Below are 20,128 nucleotides of genomic sequence, written 5' to 3' on the forward strand. Positions count from 1 at the left end.
ACAATTTATCGGGGGAATATTTGTCATACCGGAGGCGTTTCAATGGGACACCTTCACGCTTCCGGTGTAGAAACATGGAGGCGGCGACACGGCGGTGATTGTAGTGTTTTGTCTGTTGTTTTTCGGCTCTTAAATTCACGTTATTCTCGTGAATTTCTTGAATTTGACCTTAATATATTTTCATTTGTGTTTTTAGTCATAACGTTTGATCCACGCGCTTTATTTCGCAGCAGCAGGGCAGCGCGTTCATGTTAACCTTGGCGTGCGTGACTTGTTCTTCTTCTATTTTTCTGGTGACCCGACCGACGAACACAACATGTCAGCTCTCTGTCGCGGTTTGAGCTCTCTGTCAGTTAAGGTACGGACTCCACTTGGTCTTTATTTTATTGTTTTATTGTTTAAAACCGACCGACTCGTATAACGTGTTCAAACAAATGACTATTCTGTGAACGTAATTTGTATTTAAAAGTGAGAATGCGCTGCATTTCTTTGTCTTGAATTGGGTGATATTACGATGTATATATTTTGTGCATTACATTTTGCAACTCTAGCCTTCAACACGTTTGCTGTGCTAAAAGATGCACACTAATTATTCAGTGATAAACTGATCATTAATCCCAATGGCCATGCAACTGAAAATGCAGGTCATAAGTGTTGTGAAAAAAAGAAGAAGAAGCTAATTGTACCCAACAAATGAAAGTACTTATTTATTTCGCAGTGTTGCAAAAATGATCCTCTAAATTAACGAAAGCTGCTTATATTAGAGGGATGGCGATCCCAGTATATACATTATGGCTAAATCTCCTGTTGGTTTGTTTGTTGACACTTTGTTTATTGCTGAGAGATAAACATACTGACATGCATACAGAACATGAAAGAGAGACGAGCCCTAAATCACAGGCTCTATCAAATGTTTATTGTCTCCAATCCATTCCAACCTTATGAGAGGTTGTGTGCTCTTTATATCAGGGAACGCATCTGCCTTTTAGCCTCTTCTATATTACATCGCAGTGCTTGTGTGTTTATTTTTGTTTGTTTACAGATCCTGGCGGAAGCTTCACTTGTGCCACCTTGCCCGTGGTTGGTGTCCGCACGCAGCAGATTTAACAAAGCAAGAATCCCAAAAGAGGTAAGAATCGAGTCGAAAGTGCCAGGTTCGCTGTATGCCAAAGAGTTGCTAATGTGCTTACTTGTTTAGGAACTTGCACCAGTTAAGTACTATGCCCACTAAAATAGTTGTTGTCACTTTAATATGTTGGTCCTGTCTTGCAGAACAGTGTTGTTTCAATTCATTTGAATACCATAGTCATGTTGGTTTGTATTCAGCTCACATGGTTCATATTGGTAAATTACCTGGGGTGTGTGAGTAGTCCCCAAACATAACAAATAAATAATGATGGTGTATGAATGATGATTTGTTTTGTGTTATGATTTTTTTACTTTTTTCTCAATCAGAGAGAAAAACAAATACGCGTAAAATCATTATTATTTCAAATTATAATTCAATTTAATTCAATATAATTCAATTGAATGGACGGTGCTCTTTCACCACAGATGGTTTGGAGGTTTGACCTCGAAAAATAGTTCAACAGAGTTTTATTCACGTACAATTATGTCCTTCGCCGATCATATTAGGTAAAGATGAGCCGTCTCTGCTTTCAGAGTTCAGTTACATTTAGAAGAAGAAGACTATGAGGCATTTCTAAATGATTAAAGCATCACTTTCTCAGTTGTCAGGGTTCAAAGTTCAAGTGTTTTTTCTTCACAGCTGTTTGAAGAGAGATCCAAAGAACATGAGAAATACGGGGGCGATCCAGACCAACCTCACAAACTGCACCTAGTGACACGAATCAAAAGTGTGATGCGAAGACCGTATTGGGAGAAAGAGATCGTGAAACACATGGGGCTCGGAAAGGTACGGCTTCTGTTTAGTCCTATTCTTTTACAAAATATAACAGACATTTTTTGGACAACTAACCTACACAAGCGTCTGTAGCCATGTGAGAAATGTACGATACTGAGGTGTATTTTCTGTGTAAATGGGTCATGTTTGGTTCTTTTTATACCTACAAAATAAACATGAATTAGCACCTCATTAAGCATTACACACAATGTGTGTGTTTTAACTGCCTTGTGGACTAAATAAACTGGTTCATTAAGATAAACAAGCAGTACAAAGAATGTTCATCAAAACATTTTATGGAGGCAAAATTGTCCTTGAAACACTGAGATGTTCCTCTGCTCTCTGTCGTGTATTTAGGCACACACACCTGTAATTCACAAAAATACGCCTGCAGTCAATAGCCAACTGAAGTTCATCAAGCACCTTATAAGGTAAGAAGAAAAACTCAAGTCTTTGCTCATCAATCAAGCTCTTGCAGCAAAAGAAAAGATTAGTTTCATTATTTTAGAACATTTGATCAAATATCTGTTAACGCTATTTGTCTGGACATTTAAAGAGACGGTTTGTATAATTTCGTGTCCCTCTTATCATCTCCTGGAATGCAGGGTCCAGCCGCTGAGGACGCCCTACGGACTCCCTGCTGAACAGGACATGGGTGACTCCTACATTAACAGCAAAGGAGAGTTAATCGTTCGTCGCCTCCTCCAACCTGTAGAGCCCAAGGCTATCGAGTCTTAGTGCCACATTCAATCATGTCGATAGTTACGTTCATGAATATCTTTTGCTTCCTGTTGTGGTGCCGATACACTCAAAGTTGTTTTGAATGAGTTACGGAGATACGCAACACGTGTCCAATAAATAACACCTTACCAGTCATATATGACTGAAATGTTGCTGTTTTCCATGACAAGTTGGCAACAGAATTCTTTATTAAACCACAAATTAAAAATCTTTAATGAAATGCAACCTGTTGCCCTTTGGTTTGGTTTGTTTTGACGGCTTCTCTCGCATGTTCCGAGTCAGGTAACCAACGTCTGCTCACATCGGTGCTTTTATGAAGGTTCTAAAAATTGGACCTCTTTTGAACTAAAGATGTGTCCAACCTGGAGAGGGATCCTCCTGCTGCTCTCCTGAAGGTTTCGTCACTTTTTCCCCGTGAATGTTTTATTCTGAGTTTTTCCTGATCCGATGTGAGGTCAAAGGTCAGGGATGTCGTATTTGTACAGATTGTAAAGCCCTGAGTCAAAATTGTGATAGGGATATTAAAAATAAAGTGAAATTAAATCATCCTATGTATTATTTACATTTAGAATACAATCAACATTTAAAGAAAAGCTCTAAACTTTAGAGGTTTTCTTGGGAGATGGGTACCGGCATGTCTATATTGGCTAGTTAAAAAGCTGACAAATTGATCCGTTTCAATAATTACATACTTTTCAAGGAGGGGTCGAACAAAAACAATATTGTTGCATTAATCCACACAACTGACAAACTCATGTTTACATTTTGTTTATTAAGTCAAACTCTTGCTACAAGTAACTCATTTAAATGCTAAAAGATGTTTTAATGAGAATTGATAAGGAACACAAGACGAACAACCATCTAAAGTAGCACACCCATCACTCAGAGGTTCACGGTTTTAGTCAAAGATGAGCTAGTTGAGATGATTGGTCGAATGGTTCAGTGAAACACGGTATCCTCTACACACGGTTCTTTGTTCTTGAAGTGCACGGCAAAATGACAAACAATTTAATAAGGCTAAAAATCAAAATAATTTTAGAAATAGTGACTGTCTTTGGATTGTATCGTTACGGCTCATCAGTTCGGTTCCTTACAGATACACTCCTCGGTTCTTTTGTTAGAAACCAGATGGCATCACTATGGTAACCTGCAGAAAACACCATTTCTGCAGCTTTGTGTTTTGTTTGCCCAACGTTTGTTTGCATCGCTGGCATTTCCTCGGGTATCGGGATACATCCTTATTTCTATAAAAAAAATCTTGAATGCATGGACAAGTCACTGACAGAAAGGGGGGAGAAAAATCTAGAGTGGGCTGCCTGCTGAATTTAGCCCTGGGAGAGAAAACCAGACAAATGTAGGAGCATTTCAATCGTCTTCGGAATCAGAATCGGAGTCGTAAGTTCGCCCTCGGATGGTTTTCTTCTCCACCTTCGTGATCTTTGTGCCCGACTTCTGTGTCATTGTCGGAGGCTCCAGGATGTTACCGCTGCAACAGGAAAGAAAAGACGTTAAAATCAGGTTGCGTATTGTTTTCATCGGCTCATTGCTGCAATTCTGTAGCTATGCCGCCTAAAAATAAGTGACGGTGCGAGTCTACCGCATGTCTCACCTGTAGTTAATAACATCTGCACAGCCGAGTCTCCATTCAAGCATCTCTGTTGAAAACTCATCCGTGTTTCCCAGGTCAGCGAACCCGACCACATAGTCCTTTGTTTTTCCATCGATCAGCAGGGCCAGCGTCGGAATGATCTTGACCCGCAGCTTCTCAGACAGAAACGGGGCCTTCTCCACATTCAGTTTGATGAACTTGGTCTCAACATGCTTCTTTGCCAAGATGGTCAAGTGTTTGTCGATGATCTGACATCTATATAAAAATATAAAGAAGACATCATGAGTTCAGCAATCCAATGACAAGGCACTCATTTCAATTAACTAAAAGCACTGACTCCTGGCCCTGAAAGGTTTATGCATTCTTTAAAAAGGAAAGTAGCTAAATTGGGAGCCGCAAGAACAGATTTACATTACAGATTTTGTTCTCCAATTTATCAATTAGTAGCAGGGCTGGAATGGTTTGTGGATTAGAGCCGAACCGTCGCGGTACTGGGGTGATGGTCTGGTGCACACAGCCTCATGCAGGGCACACTGTGTAGATTGATGCTTTTCGATGGACTAAAATGATTGAGTGGTTATCACTGATGATGCAGTTAAGTCAATTATATATATATAGCCCAATATCACAAATTTGAGTTTTACAATCCATGCAGCTACTTTACTACACCCTCGTACACCTGTTGCTCCGTCACCATGATCAATAAATACAGTGGATTTACCTGAAGGTGGAACTTCTGTAGAAGTGGCAGACAACATTCTTGCTTTCTTTGACCTCGCCGAAAAAGTCTTTCTCACTTGCGATTTCTCTGTACTCCCCATGGCCTTTAGACAACCACTCCTTCAAAGAAGAGAACTCGGGTGAGGAGCAGAACAATGAAACTGGCTTTTATATATTCGAACACAAGGACGACATGCAGTCCATTTTGTTGGCTGATCCAAGATGTTTCAAAAGCATTTTCCCATGACGGATCCACTTGTACTACTGATGCATCAACTTCGCTTCAGACACCGACGATAACTGAAGAAAACATCCCACATACCTGCTTCTGTTTCTGGGCTTTTTTAAGCGCCTCTAACCGCTTCTCCTTCAGTCTTTCCAAATCATCTTCATCCATTTCATTCAGTTTGCTCAGCTCTGCATCCACCTTCTCCTCCACTATCCTGGCCGATTCCTCCAAAACCTTTGCTAAGATGTCCATTTGGTTGGCCATGGTTGCCGGCTCAAAGTGAAACCTTCTCTGGATCTGAGAGTGAACGAAACAGATCATTTCAACTGAAACATGAAGCTAGAAAACATAGAAGTTAAAAGATGTCAGTTGAGATGTTACTGCCTAAAATCGACAATAACAATGTCAAAGACGATTACAAATGCGCAAACGTCATGTATACAGAGCCAGTTTATTAGGTACAGTACATTTGGCTGAGACTAATGCACCCCGTCATTAAGTCATCCCTTTGTGAAGGTTATAATGTTCAACTTTGGTTCACTTTTTGAAGGTTTTGAATCAATATGATGACCATTTTGGAGGCTGTAGTTTGCGATGATGTTGAGTTGTGTCGGTGTTTTTAATTGGCTGCATTAATTATAAACGGTTTAATTAAACACTGAGACACATCATGTGTTCTAACATTTACATAATTAAGTGGACTTAATGCACTGGCAAAACAAGCTCGCCAACATGAGCTACGCGTCAACTCAACCTTACGATGAACATCATCTGTGTGAATTACCAAGTGTGAACGCGACATTGCTGCCCAGCCAGTTGATATGAAACGTGCAGACTGAAGCCGACAAAAAGCCTTGATGACGTCAGGGCACACCTTCATGCCGATTGTTAGCTTCAGACTAGCTGCGTAAACGTACTTGTTTATGGGTGTCTACTGTCTATCTGTTCCGACACTTCCTTTGAAACTTACTGAACATGTGATCATTACACAGCAGTTAATTGAGGAATGTAGCGTGTTCACTTCCGCCAGCATACACGAAGCAAGTTAGTTAGCTCGACAATACTACGCTAGCCTGCTAAGCTAGCTAACGTCGTTAGCCACGCGAGTCCCGGAGACGTCAACAGTCACACGGACAACGATAAACACGCGACTCGCGCGTGAGCTGAATAACTCCAAAGATGTGCTGTGTGAACGTGGTAATTCGCATCCGCACCGCATTAAATTATTGGTTACCTGATGGAGCTCGCCGACACTTCAGTGTGTGCGCAAAATGCAAACGGTTGCTGAGTAAGACAAGTCTGAGCAGCCCGGCAGTCTGACGTCAAACTACATCCGGGCATTTAATAAACGATCTATTATCGGCACAAAGCTAAAGGAAAACTATGACTTTACAGCTTCAATTTCAGACAAAATATTGCCTATATTGAGAAAAAAATATATAAAATTATTTATATTGTGTTTTATTTTTTAAATCTTTTTATTAATGATCTAATGTGCACCCGCTGCTGTGATCCTGCAAATTCCACAATGTGGGACAAATAAACGAATATCTAATATAATCTTATGTATATATATATATAAATATTTATAAAAAAGAAACTCTTGAAAATGACTGATGGTTTTGCTGGAATACTTGACACCAGTATGTTCATTGGCACAAACATATAAGACTTCAGAATGTGATTGCAGGATCTCATGTCTGCAAACAAAATAACACACGTAATTCATTTTTACCTTCGCATTGAAAATGCCGGAAGGTTATGTTTTGATCGCCGTGTATTTATTTATTTATTACCTTCGCATTGAAAATGCCGGAAGGTTATGTTTTGATCGCCGTGTATTTATTTATTTATTTGTATGTGTGTTATTCGCAAATCTCAAAAAGTATTGAACCGAATCGCATGAAATTTGGTGGGATGATTGTTTATTATCCGGGGACCAGTTGATTAGATTTTGGGATCGATCGGGTCAAAGGTCAAAGGTCATGAACAGGTCAAAATCTTTCGCAGAACTCAAAAAGTATTGAACCGAATCGCATGAAATTTGGTGGGATCATTGTTTATTATCCGGGGACCAGTTGATTAGATTTTGGGATCGATCGGGTCAAAGGTCAAAGGTCATGAACAGGTCAAAATCTTTCGCAGAACTCAAAAAGTATTGAACCGAATCGCATGAAATTTGGTGGGATGATTGTTTATTATCCGGGGACCAGTTGACTAGATTTTGGGATCGATCGGGTCAAAGGTCAAGGTCAAAGGTCATGAACAGGTCAAAATGTTCTTGAATCGCCTGAAATTTGGTGGGATGATTGGTTATTATCCGGGGACCATTTGATTAGATTTTGGGATCAATCGGGTCAAAGGTCAAGGTCATGGAAAGGTCAAACTCTTTTTTTACCATAGCACGATACATTTTTGTCCAATTGGCATGCAACTAATGCCAAAATGTTCATAATTCAATGCCCAATCTTGTGATATGCGAAGGTATGCGCTCTACCGAGTGCCCATTCTAGTTTACTACTGTTTTAGCTCCTCGCTGTCAGATCAAGGACAGTGTAGACAACGATGAAAATAAACAGCCCTGAGCCATCAAGATATTTATCACTATTTCCAGTTTGTAAAGCACCAGTAGATCTAAAGATTATTTTCAGAAGCAGTGTCATCTTGATTGGAAAGCCTTTTACTAAACAGATTGTAAGTTTAAACAATGACAAAACAAATACAAAGTTTACAGTTTATTACCAAGATTTAAAAAAACTTACAAACAAGTTCACAGCTTTAGGTCTTCAGGCACAAGCCAGTTTATAGAAGACAAGACTGGCCAATTGTAACTTCTGGAGAGATATGACGGGTGAAGAGAAGCAAACATCTTGAAAGTGAGTGGAGACTTGCACATTCTGAATTACATTCATTTTAACAAGTTAAAAAACATTGACTGACGACCAAAATGATTGATTTGGTTTGCATATAGGGGACACTGCTTTAAAACAAACGTTTCCACCACACACACGTCTGAGATGGTGAGATCACAAGCCAGCCAGCCGCATCTGCTGAGTACTACTTATCACCAATCATGAGCGTTAACGTCACAGAAATACAATGATTTAGCCAGACGTACAAATGTCTCCAATGTATAATGTACACAAGTACATACGTTGAGTTTTCAATTAAGGTCACCTATTTCTCTGCAAATCCATAAGTATTTCAATATTCAGATATGTAAAACAGGTAACTAGGCTGGAAACACTAGAAAAGATTGACTTCAGATACAAAGGCTGTATGAAATGTTCCATTATCTTGAAGGGGCATCTCGCTTGCTAATGAAAAACATAACTGCATAGGCTACTTATTGATTGGCATAACCCCTGTCGACATCCTCCCAAGTCAGAGTGCTACTGAGAATCAACAGTTAACCTCAAATGAAGAGCTTTGACCAGCTTCAGATTTCCATGATGCAACACCCACAAGCAATTAAAGAGAGAAGATTTTACAATTTCAAGACGGTTACTAAGAATTCACTACATGTAAACAATACAAGGAGTTACACCCTTCAATTACATCTTTTCTTTTAAAACTTTTAACAAGTATCTTTAAAAACATTATTTACATACTATAATAACACGGTTTGGCACTTTTTCTGCAAGAGACAAGAAAAAAGATACTACTGTATGCAGCAGACCATATTTTAGATGGTTAAATAGTTCACAGGTCAGTACTAGTGGCATGGCGCTCCAAAGAAATGTTGATGAAAAACAATATATTTTATTCTTACAATTTCTCGCAAGATAAAGTCTGATGTCTTAGTGCTACACTAACTATTTCAAAACAAAACAAAAGTGCTTTAAGTGACGTCTAAACATGATGATTGTGTTTATCACAGTCGTTATTTGAAACCTAGACTGATTCCACTGCATACGTGGTAAAGAAACCCTCAGAATGTGCCTGTGTAACAATATTTAAACCGTAGGAACACAGAGCAGAAGTCATCTGCTATTTCAAAAAACACTCATCAGGACAGACATGTAAAACCCTGTAAAAGCATGTCTTGTTTAAGAAATAGTTCAGCAAAATCCTTATATAAAATGTCACATTTATTTATAAAAGAACTCCAAATGACAGATTATGAATTAGCAAAAAAAACCGCTACAATTATCACTGTTTTTGGCAAAGTAGATTCAAAGTAAATTTTCTGCCTTTCAGTTTGTGTTACTTGTCCCTTAAAAGAGCAAGTACAGTAGAAGATGAACTGTCCAAACTCAAATATGGTCATGGCTCATGTAACACTTTCTCATATGGTGTGAAAAAAGAAGAAAAAAACATCGCTGTACGTCTCGTTCTCAGGAGGCCACTGAGAACCTGAAGTTGTAGACGTCATACTTCGTATTGCAGATGACCTTGTGAAACCTTGTGAGTGGGGGTGGAGTGGGATCACGCAGTGAAAGAAGAACTCCCGCCTCCTTCATGCTACCTTCAGGGTGCTACCATAAGCCTGCTGCACAACCACCTGCACATTGTCCAGGATGAAGTCAAAAGCCATACTCCAAACAGACTCCACCGACTGCTGCATGAGCCTGCGGAGAGAAGGTCGAAAGGTCACATGAGGAATTACTGAAAGCAAGAAAAGAACGAAAGAGGGGGACGCAGAGAAATGGAGGGTTTGAACCGTTCAGTACCTCTTCATATATTTTATAATTAAATCCAACTTCTCCAGATCTTTATCCTCAATTAGATCAGTGCAGTATTTCACCACCTGCAGGATGTCCTCCTCCATTGGGTCTAAGAACACGTAAGAAGGGATTAAATATGCATTAAACATAGGTAACTGCACGAGTCGGCACTAAGACGGCGCTAAGACGGCGCTGTCCTTCACCATGTACCTGTTATGGTGGTGACCCATTCCCGTAGAAGTGTTCTAATGTCCGTCAAGTCATAGGCGCCGGCCAACACTGGAGCAGGGCGAGGGATGAATTTGGCCAGAGGCTCTGGGATGTCTGGTTTTGAGGTTGATGTCGAGGGACCATTTTCAGCCTGAAGGGAAACGTAATGTGAGCTGGATAGATCACAAACTGCCAAGAAATCTCTACCGTCACAGACTGCCACCATCTTCATGTCTGAAACTGCTCATCGGCTCACCCGTAATATGTTCATGGTTTCCCGTGATTTTATAGAGGGTGGGAGCATTTTGCCTGGGCTGTTTGCCGCGTGACGCCTCTTCAGAGGGGAAGGACCTTTTTTCACAGGGCTCGTTGCATTTTTTCTCTTGTAGCGCCGCTTCACTCGACCAATGACGACTCCGATTCCTGACTGCTTTAGCTGTAACAGTGGATTCTTCTGATCAACTGCTGAAAAATCCAGAGGAAACGCATGAGATGAACAGAATGTGCATGCTGACAACAGCAGAAACAAAGCTAAGCTAATTGAGAACAAAGTCTCCTGGAGGCTTACATATTTTTTCCTGAGGCTGGACATTAGTTACGCGGTTGTAGGCGGACTTCAGCTCGGCCTGGAGCTCTTTGGGAAGGGCGGCAAATACGTCTGGATCAACCTGTAGTCAGAAAACCGAGGGACTTAGTGAAAATAAACACCTAGTCACAACCAATGAAATCAGCTTCATATAAATGTGTAAAGATGTGCAGAGGTATGAAGAACAGCTCACCTATCAATATAAAAAAGGGGCCTCTTGAGCATTACTTATTAAGTATTAATATTTTTCACATTTTTCTGTGACAACTTGGCCTTCTGATACAATTTCATCTGCGAAAGGCAAAATCAAAAACGGTTGCTTTCTTACCTGCGAGAAACTTGGTAGCTCCAGTACAATTCCCAGACTGTCTGGTTGGTTTGGAATCTGTAGAAGCAACGTGCCAACAGGTGGAGCGTACAGGGCGGGAGGATGAGGAGGGGAGGTAGGACGAGCCCTCGGAGAGGAGGGCTGTGGACTGGGCGACTGATGGTTACTTGGTCTCCCATCACGGTCACTCCATGACCGCTCCACTTGTTCTCTCAGCTCCACGGGCAACGCCTCCAACACGGAACGATCCACCTTGGAGATCACAGAAAAACAACGAGATGTTGAGAACATTTAACTCTATCGATTTTGCTTAAATCAAATGCGGACGTCTTCTTCAAAGCCTTACCTGCGAAGGGGAGGGGACCTCGATGCTGAAGTTGAGACGCGCTCGAGAATGTTTCGGAGTTCGGTTGCATGCCTGCTGGTCTCTGCTTGTTCCTGGGACCGGCTCGGGAGAGGCCCGAGGGTGTGAAGAGGAGACCGATGACGGGCCTGCGGTTGAGGGAACATTAACCGGATGTGCGTTAATGTCAGCGGCATCTGTGACATTGATCTGGAACAACAAAGATAGAAACTGAAACACAAAAGACTTTCCACAAACCTCTGTTGCGAGATCGCACACTTAATCCCCGGCCTAGCAACAGCTCTTTGATGGAGCGTGTCCCGGGGCCCGCAGAGTTCCGAGGGACAGAGGGATGTCCGTCAAAAAGCTGAACCTGGATGCCGACTCCTCTCATTTCCTGAACCTGCAACTTCATGGCATGGAACAGCTTGATGACGGCAGCGGCAATCAGCTGACCACTGTCAGTGGACTGAGCGAGCATCACAGTCCTAACCGGAAAGGAGACGGATGAAAATTAATCTAAGAAGTGACACGGCGAGATGACATAATCAAGCATCTGGAACATCCACAGATGAAGACCCCTTTCTTACCTGGCTAGGTTATCACATATGCCATGACCACCGTATTTAGCCGATTCCAGTGGCGCTCCAGCCTTGCGAACCATGACTTTGAGGGTAACTCTGCGACCCCGCAGCCCTGCTTCTTGTAAACGCTTTTGCACCTCCATGGACAAGTTAGTCAGGAAAGACTCTGCCTCATCAACCTAGTCAACATATGTCGAGAGGGACAAGGGGGTTAGCGAGAGACGGGCGGAAAAAGCAAAGATGATAAGAAAGCTAAAACTGTGGGGGGGGGGGGGGGGAGAAGTAGGTCGAACCCCAGTAAAGCGGATGTTGTAGTTCATCTCAGCTGAGACGGACTTCCTTTCCTTCTCGTAGCGGACAGGCCGGTCATCCAGGCCTCTGCTGAAGCGGAACAGGGTTTGTCCTGTCCGGGGCCCAAACTTCTTTTGCAGCTGAGACAGAGACACCTGCTGGAGGTCCCCACAGGACCTCACACCCGTAGCAGTAAGTTTTCTGCCCATAACCGGCCCAACACCTCGGAAAAGGAATGGACAGGTCATCACATGTTTACCACAGGAAAGCCTGTAGACTGAAGGACATGGACAGCAGGTGGTGCTGTCGCTACCTGGTAAGCTGGTCACTGGCAGGTCCCTGATGAAATCATCCACTTCTTCAGACTTTAGGAGGTACTGCCCATCTGGCTTGGCCTTACGGGTGGCAAGGCGAGCCAACAGGATGTTGGACCCTGAACCGATGAGCAGTCAGTTGGGGTTTGTTCAATAGGAACGCTGTCTTGATGGATTTTACACAAGACATAAACTCACCCATGCCCACTGAAGCGCAGCATCCCGTTTTCTCCTTGATGTCCGCTCTGATCGCATTGGCTAGCTCTTCCGGGTTGATGTTCAACTCGGCGAGGAGAGCGGAACCGTCTATCAACACTTCATCACAGCTCAGAGCTTCGATATCATGGGTGTACCTGCAAAGAGCAAATCAAAGAGGTGTTTTTGCCTGTAAACAACAGGGAAATGAGTGAAACATTGACCAGGAAGTCCTTCTCACCCTGCCAGAGTCTCATACATGGTGAGGGCCACCTCTTTATAGGCCTCAAAATCATATGGGACAGACTGCAGGGAGGGACACAGCCGTTTAGCTTTGCCAAAAAACATCCCGTTCTTCACACCCACCTGCCTGTGAGAGACAACCAACTGTGATTAGTACAAAACAGATATTTGTGCCGTTTGATATAAATCCCCATGAGTGTCTGTGTGTTTTTCTTTCTTACCTGGCTTCATAACTGCAGGATGCAATCTCTGCCATTGAGAGAGTAGCAACATCCTGGTCCACTCCGTTAGAGTGGGAGTCAGAACTCTCTTGTGAAGGAGTTCTGTGTGGATCCTCATCTGCTCGTTCTGAGAAGCAGACCAAGCGTACACAGAGTCAAGCATGTAACAATAAAGTAAGACAAGTACAGGGAAATATAGGAGCCAGGTCTGTGAAAATAAAGGTCAACATGCTCCATGACCTACAGGTCAAGTCCTCTCACCAGGTTTAGGATGATTGTGTTTCCTCTGATAGTACTGCTGCTCCAGCTGAGGTTGGGCCCCAGGCCTCAGGGGCACGCTCCCCTGTCCACGGCTACTGGTCACAGCCACGGGCTTCCCTGCAAGACGACCATGAACCGAATACATGAGACTAGTCTACACAGCAGGTGCCCCTCCTACACACACACAATATATATATATATGATCACGTTTCACAGGCCGCATCATGGAAATTAAAACATTTAAAAAGCAAGCCGTACCTTTGAGCTCTGGTCTATGACGGATCCCCACAGACACAAAGAAACAGTCCATGTCCACATGGAAAATACAAGACTTGAGGCACGCAGGTGCTGTCGTACCTGACGGCACAAATAGATAAATACCAGATCGTCAAAAGAGACAAAGACACATGGAATGATGCCAGCTGCATGACCAGGAATCCAGTTTAACTGAAAGAGGCAACAAATGCACAGAAATACTGCTTCTATCTCTGGAGAAAACAGGGGCAGAGATATTGTAAATATCAGAGCTCACGAGAGAGAACATGTTGTACAACTTTTAGAACATGAACCTCTTTGTATTCACAATGATACACACTGTTGTTGTTTTTTTAAAGACATTTTGAGCATTTATTTTGCTTGGGCAAGGACATGCAGCTATTGTCTGAATTTAAACTGGTGAAAGTAACGGTTGCGTGAGATGAATAGTGGGTCACTGAGCCACCATGACAACCAATTCAAACCTTCTTTCATAAAAAAAATGATAATAAAATAAACACAGACTGGATTTTACAGGGGAAAGCACCAGCGACTCCACCTTTCTTACCTCGACTGTCTGTAGAGTGATGGGCCACATATTTCCTCAGTCGGTCTTTCCCAGGAAAAGAGTCACCCGCCGCTGCTTTCTGCTTGCCGTGCAGCTCATTGACATACTCGGAGAAGCCAGACCTCCACGTGGAGATCTGATGTAAACGCGAGTGAGAGTAGTACTCGGAGATCAAACTGCCTGTCCGAGACAGCAGCTGTGCCGAAGACTTTGACGGCGACGAGGCCTTTTCGGCGGGAGGATCAGGTTTGGCTATTACGTTGGTTGTGTTTAACGAGGCAGGGTCCGATGACAAGGCATTGTGGTGACTCCCGTTCAGTCGAATGGGTTGCTGCAGCGGTTTTGGGAGCGGATGATTTTCTGTGCCGGTGGCCTCGTGGTAGGTAGGTGGTGGAGTTTTGGCTCTCGGCTCGTTGGCTCCGTGAGAATTGGATTGCTTCAGAGAGACAGGAGACGAGTCCGATTGCTTCGGAGGACTGTGAGGAAACTCATACGGGTCAGGTTTGGTCTGGAACTGTACTGAAGGACTCTGAGGTTTATCCTCTGGACTCTCGAATCTGCGTTGAGGCAGGTCCTTGTCAACAGAGGGTTCTTCAGTCAGTGAGGGCCGGTCCTCTGGCTTTAAGGCACCATTAACAAGGTGAGTGTGTCCATTTGTCAGATGCGCTTCCTTCACCACCTGCGGGAAAGGATCACCTTTGCCACACTCTTGCATTTCATTCACTTTTGAATGGCTGATCAATTCCAATGAGGTCTGAAGTAATCCGTTTCTGTGAGATGAAAAGATCATAGAATAAGAATGTCTGTAACAAGATCAAATTGTGTGCACAACAATCTAAAATCTCTCATTTCAAAAGAAAACACAAACAAATGGTTTGCGTACTCACCTTTTTAAATCCACTTCCTTGTCGCCACTCTGGCCAGTGTTGCAAGAAGAGTTGTTCTGAGGTTGTGGTTGGTAAGCTCTCTGGTGCTGGAGATTAGTATGAGGCGTTTGAAGAGTAGACTGTGGGGGCTTTGTGGGGCTTGGGTTAGACAGCAGACTTCTGTGTCTGGGATCTGCATCGAGGAAAGTGGACGGTAAGTCACTGGGTGGGGGGTTAATGAAGCGAACAGCAGAGCTGTGCTGGATGGACTGAGGTTGGACGTTGCCGTGGTAAAGTGGACTGTGGCTGGCGTTAGGGATGGAGGTATTCTGGCAGCCGGACGAGGACTCCTCGTACTCGACTACAGAGTGCTGAAGGCTTCGCTGTGGCAGATGAAGCTTTTGATGGACGCTCGGCTGAAGCAGACCATGGCTGGGTCCGGCAATCTCTGACGTCTGGCGCAGAGTCGTGCCAGGGAAGAGTGGGCCTTTCAGTTTTGTGTACAGCTGGTACTGTTGGTGAGGCAGGAGATGCCCGGCCTTGATACTGTTTCAAACACATTACAGAGTCAACAGAGATTTGGGGCCAATATTTTGCAATAGAGAAGAATTAAATGAGAAAAGCTCCTGAACACACCTGTCAGAGATCCACTGTGGCCGAATGATCTTTTCCCCATTGAGCTGCTGAATTTTGAAGTTGGGCAAGTTGTTGGTGATGATGTGGGTGGTCTTGGAGCGAGAGTAGTACACGTGGAAGTGTCCACCGTGCAGCATCATCAATCTGCGCAGCTCATCTGCACTTGGCTCTAATCACAAAGAGGGAAACAATTCAACGGTAAACCCAAAAAATAAATCAGAAAGTCAACTATCTGGGAATCCACACAACGCAAAAGTCAGATATATAGATCTGCCCAAAACATCAGAACCACTGGAAACATATACACAAGTTAAACAATCGTGCCAGTTATCTCATGAACTATGAACTGAAAGCAAGTGAAACAAAAAACATTGAACTTGTTATTTAGCTTAGGATTCTTTGCTCTTTAGACCATTTTGATTTAGTTTTCCTCTGGTACCCACATTATAGGGGGATATTGATGACCATGAATATATTATTTAAAGCATTAAAAACTCATTAGTGCATTATAATACGGTTTTGTAGCTGAGGTGTATCTTAATATTTTTTTTAAAAGGATAAAAATCACAAAACAAAGATATTCCTCTGGGACATTCTTGGAGAACATCTGCATTAGCCTTCTGTTCTTGCAAAGACGATGAAATTGCGAGGAGAAGAGACAAGTCAGGGATATTATGTAAAAATATGGAGGTGCTGTTGCTTCGCGTTACCTGTGTATCCATTGACATAGATGGAAACTCCACTAAAAATGTTGGAGTATGAACCGTCCTTCAGTTTCTCTGTGGGGGCATCAAATTTAAACTGCTCATCCAGCTTCGACATTTTGGCAGCCATGTACCCGCCCTGCAAAAAAGGCAGAGCAGCGACAGAACACAGTGAGAACATCGTCCACAAGTCATAACAACTGGGCCTGCAGAATCCCAGAAAGCCTTAAAAGGCATGTTGACGTTCTGTGTTGTGGTTTAGATAACTGCCCAAAAATATATATGGTTGGTCACAAAACATCTACAAACAACACATATATAAAATCTTAATATGCTGATAGGATGAGGCCTTCGACTACATTGGTGTACAGGTGCAGTATATATCCTTTGTACTCATTAACCAAGCAACCACTACTTTAATTATACATATAAATAATAGAGTTTACACATAAGTACTGTGTGCTGTAATGTTTATCCTCACCATTTGACTGTGATGTTATCCTTTCACTCATTATTTGTGAGGTCTATTGTACTTTAAGTCTTGTTTTGTAATTTCTACAAATAAATCATATACAAGTACTGTGTGCATTGTCCTGTGAACTCTCCCAACCATGTATATTACATTTAAATAAAATAACAGATATTATCTAAACTACCTGGCCTTGATGTTGATACTAGTGTGTATATGGCATGCATTAATATATATATATATGGCTACATGAAGCTCTCACAGCCGTGTTAAAGCTCTTTCTGACAGTATGGCCTTTACCTAATTAAACAGTGACTTGTGATCAGCTTAAGGCTCTTAGCTTGTATAATGAAATTGAAGTGTGTGTGTGTGTGTGTGAGGGGGGGGGGGGGGGCACAGCTATTAAATCCCAGTTTTACAGGAACACTGAAGCTCACTGTGCACAAACCATGTGGCTTGCATCCCACTGCATTTGACTTGATTTTGCATCCTTAAAAAAGGCAGCATTTAAAACTCCACATTCAGCTGCCTATTGACCTCGCTTCAGGCTACACCTTCTCCAACAGTCGTATAACCAACCAGTTTTTACTTTTTGAGAGAATGTCCTTTTGCTGGTGTTAATTCTGCCTCGTCGTTTATAACGACACAACTGGGTGCCGACACACTCACCCGTTCAGCCCAACCATTGTCATCACTGGCATTGGCTCTCTTCTTTGCCCACCCATCTCGACTCATGCTGAGCCGCCCTGAAAGCACCACAAGAGAGATAGAGAGAGAGAGAGAGAGATGCTCATCAATACATACAATGCTAAACTTTATCCAGAGACCACACTGCACAGTTAATGTTTGTTTGATTGAGGTCTTACATTTATTTATTTATTTTTAAACACGCATACAACAAAAACAGCCTGTTTAGAGGAGACAATGACAAATGTTACACGAAGCACACAAACAGCGCTCGTGCAGCGCGTTGCGTTGCAGGGTGACGACACAAATCGGATAAAGGAGAGTCGGCCGTTTTAAGCAGCAACTTATTTGCCATCTCTCTCTCTCTCGGAGACAAAGTGGTGACAAGTCACACTCAACAGTGCCCCGTCAGTGTCTCACCACCGTGGAGGAGACCGTTAACTCGGCGGGAGTGTTGCGTTCGTGGTTTTTACGCGGAGCGCTGGTGTCCAAGGGCATGCCCGGGCAGGGGCATGCCCGGGCAGGGCTCCTTGCCTTTGACAGGTAGGTTACAACAGAGCCCCATGTGGCACTGTGGCACATTTATTGGTCTCCCTTCCTCGTGTAAGCGGCTAACAGTAAGTTAGCTGCGGCTTGCTCGTTGTGCTCGTACATGTCGCTGCGCCACGACCTGGGGGGGTGGAAGTGTGCACAATGCTGGTTGAAAAAAAAGGAAAGGGGAAAAATTAAGCTAACGTCACTAAACAATGGGTCATGCAACGCTACGGGGTCTACGGGACTTCAGGCGTTAACCGCCGGTGTAAACAAACAACGGCACTGAGTGGAAGTGGGTGAAGATAAGTCCCCCAGCGTTTAGCTTTTGTTACCTTTTCTTCTGTCAGACCGGGTTCGCCTCAGACTTCTGCAGACAGAGACCAACACGAGCGTTGAGTGCGCACCGATTACCGAAAGCAGAGCGAAATGAAAACCCTCCAGACAGCAAGCGTTAGCTCGACTCGTCAACCTGGACTTTGTTCCGAAGATAACTCCTTTTGGTGGACTGAGATCCCCCTATGTGGTCGTGCTGCCGCGCCATGCTTCTCCCACATTTCTGCTGTCCCTCCCGGTCCTTTTGCTCTCCATTTCTGCCGCCTGAGCTCTTTGCTTTCCCTTTCCTCAGTAGGAGTCAAAACGAAGAGGTGAATTTAAGTAGTTCCGGTTATTCCTTTCAAAATTAAACACTTGAAAAATAAGTGGATGTTGGAAGTTTGGTTGCGGAGCAGGTTAACGTCACATGAGTGTTATGTTGTCACGCCACACACAGATATACCAAAAGGCCAATGCAAATGCATACGTATATGGAAGTTCACACGATATCATGATACATATATTCAGTCTGCAGCGACTATCCGTAGTGAACTGGCACACAGCTCACATACTGATACGCAATAACGGAAAACGAGCTGTTTAACTTAAAATTAATTTCAAATATTTAAATTGTTTCAACCACGAAAAATGTCAACAAGAGAACTATTTTACTTTCAAAAACGAAATACGCTCAACTTCCGGTGTTCTTGTAGCATTGTTAGCAGCTTAGTTGTATTGCAACGCGGCCACGATGCGGGTACCCGAGAGCATGTCACCCGAATTGACTGTGTGAAATAGCCCTGAGCTTCATACAGTTTTTAACCCACCCACTCTGATATGTTTGCGAACTCTCTTGGCTCGACATGATGGAAATAGCCTTTTTGGTTCAAAGCGGTTTTATAAGAGAAGCGGTGAATGCCGTTTGACCGGTAGTCCACCTTTTAAAATGTGTCCCTGTGGCTTAAATTAGGATGGTCCGTGTTCACTTTGTGCCCACGCCGCCCGCTTTCCTGAGTCAGACAGTAGGCCTACCAACAAAAGAGTCTGAGGTTTCCCCCGGTGTTTGTACTGTCTGGCTCTGAGCCCGGTTGTCCTCAGACGGCCCGGCACACGAGCACCGACGTCCGTGACGCAGAGGCACGTGCGGATTGAACGAGCCGGGCAGTTTAAGGGCAGGCTTGTGCACACGGAGGTCCGCTGAGGCGAGCTCGCATTGAGGCGACACTAACTGTACACTCTGGGAGGAGCGTCGTATACCTTCTTTTATCTCTCTCTCCCTCCTACGGCTTCTATTTCATCTCCCAGTTTGCGAGCAGCTCTGTGGATGAAGTGAAATAAGGTCACGCGCACACTGAGCCGGAAGGAAGAGCAAAGCGGGTTTTGAGTCAGTGCCTGATTATGGATAAATAGACACGTGATCTAATATCCTTTCTTGATCACGTGAGGCGCTGATGGCAGGTTGTAAATACTCGAACAATTGATAGTGACGTCACAAATAATTTACCTACTTAAATTTGCATACCAGTTCCCTTTTAAGTGTGGAACACAGCAGGTCATTGTAGGGGAAGTACATTCGGCTCGTTTGCAGCAAATCCCCTTCAACATAATCAAAATACACTAGGATGCTCTGACCCGAGGCATGTGGTGTCCCG

General features: G+C 43.3%; 3 protein-coding genes across 4 annotated transcripts; 1 reads left to right on the forward strand and 2 right to left on the reverse strand.

Annotated features, from left to right (window-relative positions):
• Positions 1 to 95: 95 nt before the first annotated feature.
• mrpl30 (mitochondrial ribosomal protein L30) lies at positions 96 to 3,191 on the forward strand. Its single transcript, XM_056435877.1, has 5 exons — positions 96 to 358; positions 1,043 to 1,129; positions 1,769 to 1,915; positions 2,261 to 2,334; positions 2,509 to 3,191. Exons 1-5 carry the CDS (start codon positions 317 to 319, stop codon positions 2,639 to 2,641), a joined length of 483 nt encoding a protein of 160 aa, XP_056291852.1. The 5' UTR covers positions 96 to 316; the 3' UTR covers positions 2,642 to 3,191.
• A 205-nt stretch (positions 3,192 to 3,396) lies between these two features.
• On the reverse strand, positions 3,397 to 6,523 carry txndc9 (thioredoxin domain containing 9). The gene is made up of 5 exons (XM_056431190.1): positions 6,437 to 6,523; positions 5,296 to 5,499; positions 4,975 to 5,093; positions 4,254 to 4,508; positions 3,397 to 4,130 (listed from the first exon to the last, which is right to left on the reverse strand). Exons 2-5 carry the CDS (start codon positions 5,464 to 5,466, stop codon positions 4,010 to 4,012), a joined length of 666 nt encoding a protein of 221 aa, XP_056287165.1. The 5' UTR covers positions 5,467 to 5,499; positions 6,437 to 6,523; the 3' UTR covers positions 3,397 to 4,009.
• A 1,401-nt stretch (positions 6,524 to 7,924) lies between these two features.
• On the reverse strand, positions 7,925 to 18,751 carry rev1 (REV1 DNA directed polymerase). Of its 2 annotated transcripts, none has more exons than XM_056434949.1 (22): positions 18,497 to 18,751; positions 17,613 to 17,689; positions 16,481 to 16,613; positions 15,771 to 15,939; positions 15,156 to 15,680; positions 14,269 to 15,038; positions 13,704 to 13,802; positions 13,446 to 13,562; positions 13,185 to 13,311; positions 12,962 to 13,090; positions 12,724 to 12,878; positions 12,525 to 12,644; positions 12,214 to 12,434; positions 11,927 to 12,099; positions 11,595 to 11,824; positions 11,340 to 11,485; positions 10,994 to 11,245; positions 10,648 to 10,747; positions 10,336 to 10,541; positions 10,080 to 10,230; positions 9,876 to 9,978; positions 7,925 to 9,773 (listed from the first exon to the last, which is right to left on the reverse strand). In XM_056434949.1, the coding sequence occupies exons 2-22, from the start codon at positions 17,676 to 17,678 to the stop codon at positions 9,662 to 9,664; spliced, it is 4,104 nt and encodes a 1,367-aa protein (XP_056290924.1). In that variant the 5' UTR covers positions 17,679 to 17,689; positions 18,497 to 18,751; the 3' UTR covers positions 7,925 to 9,661. The 2 variants fall into 2 exon arrangements, with proteins under 2 accessions (XP_056290924.1, XP_056290913.1); XM_056434938.1 differs by having other exon boundaries at positions 10,336 to 10,544.
• Positions 18,752 to 20,128: the final 1,377 nt, after the last annotated feature.

The sequence above is a fragment of the Pseudoliparis swirei genome, chromosome 2, assembly GCF_029220125.1.
Source record: "Pseudoliparis swirei isolate HS2019 ecotype Mariana Trench chromosome 2, NWPU_hadal_v1, whole genome shotgun sequence".
In the NCBI taxonomy this organism is placed as follows: Eukaryota; Metazoa; Chordata; class Actinopteri; order Perciformes; family Liparidae; genus Pseudoliparis; species Pseudoliparis swirei.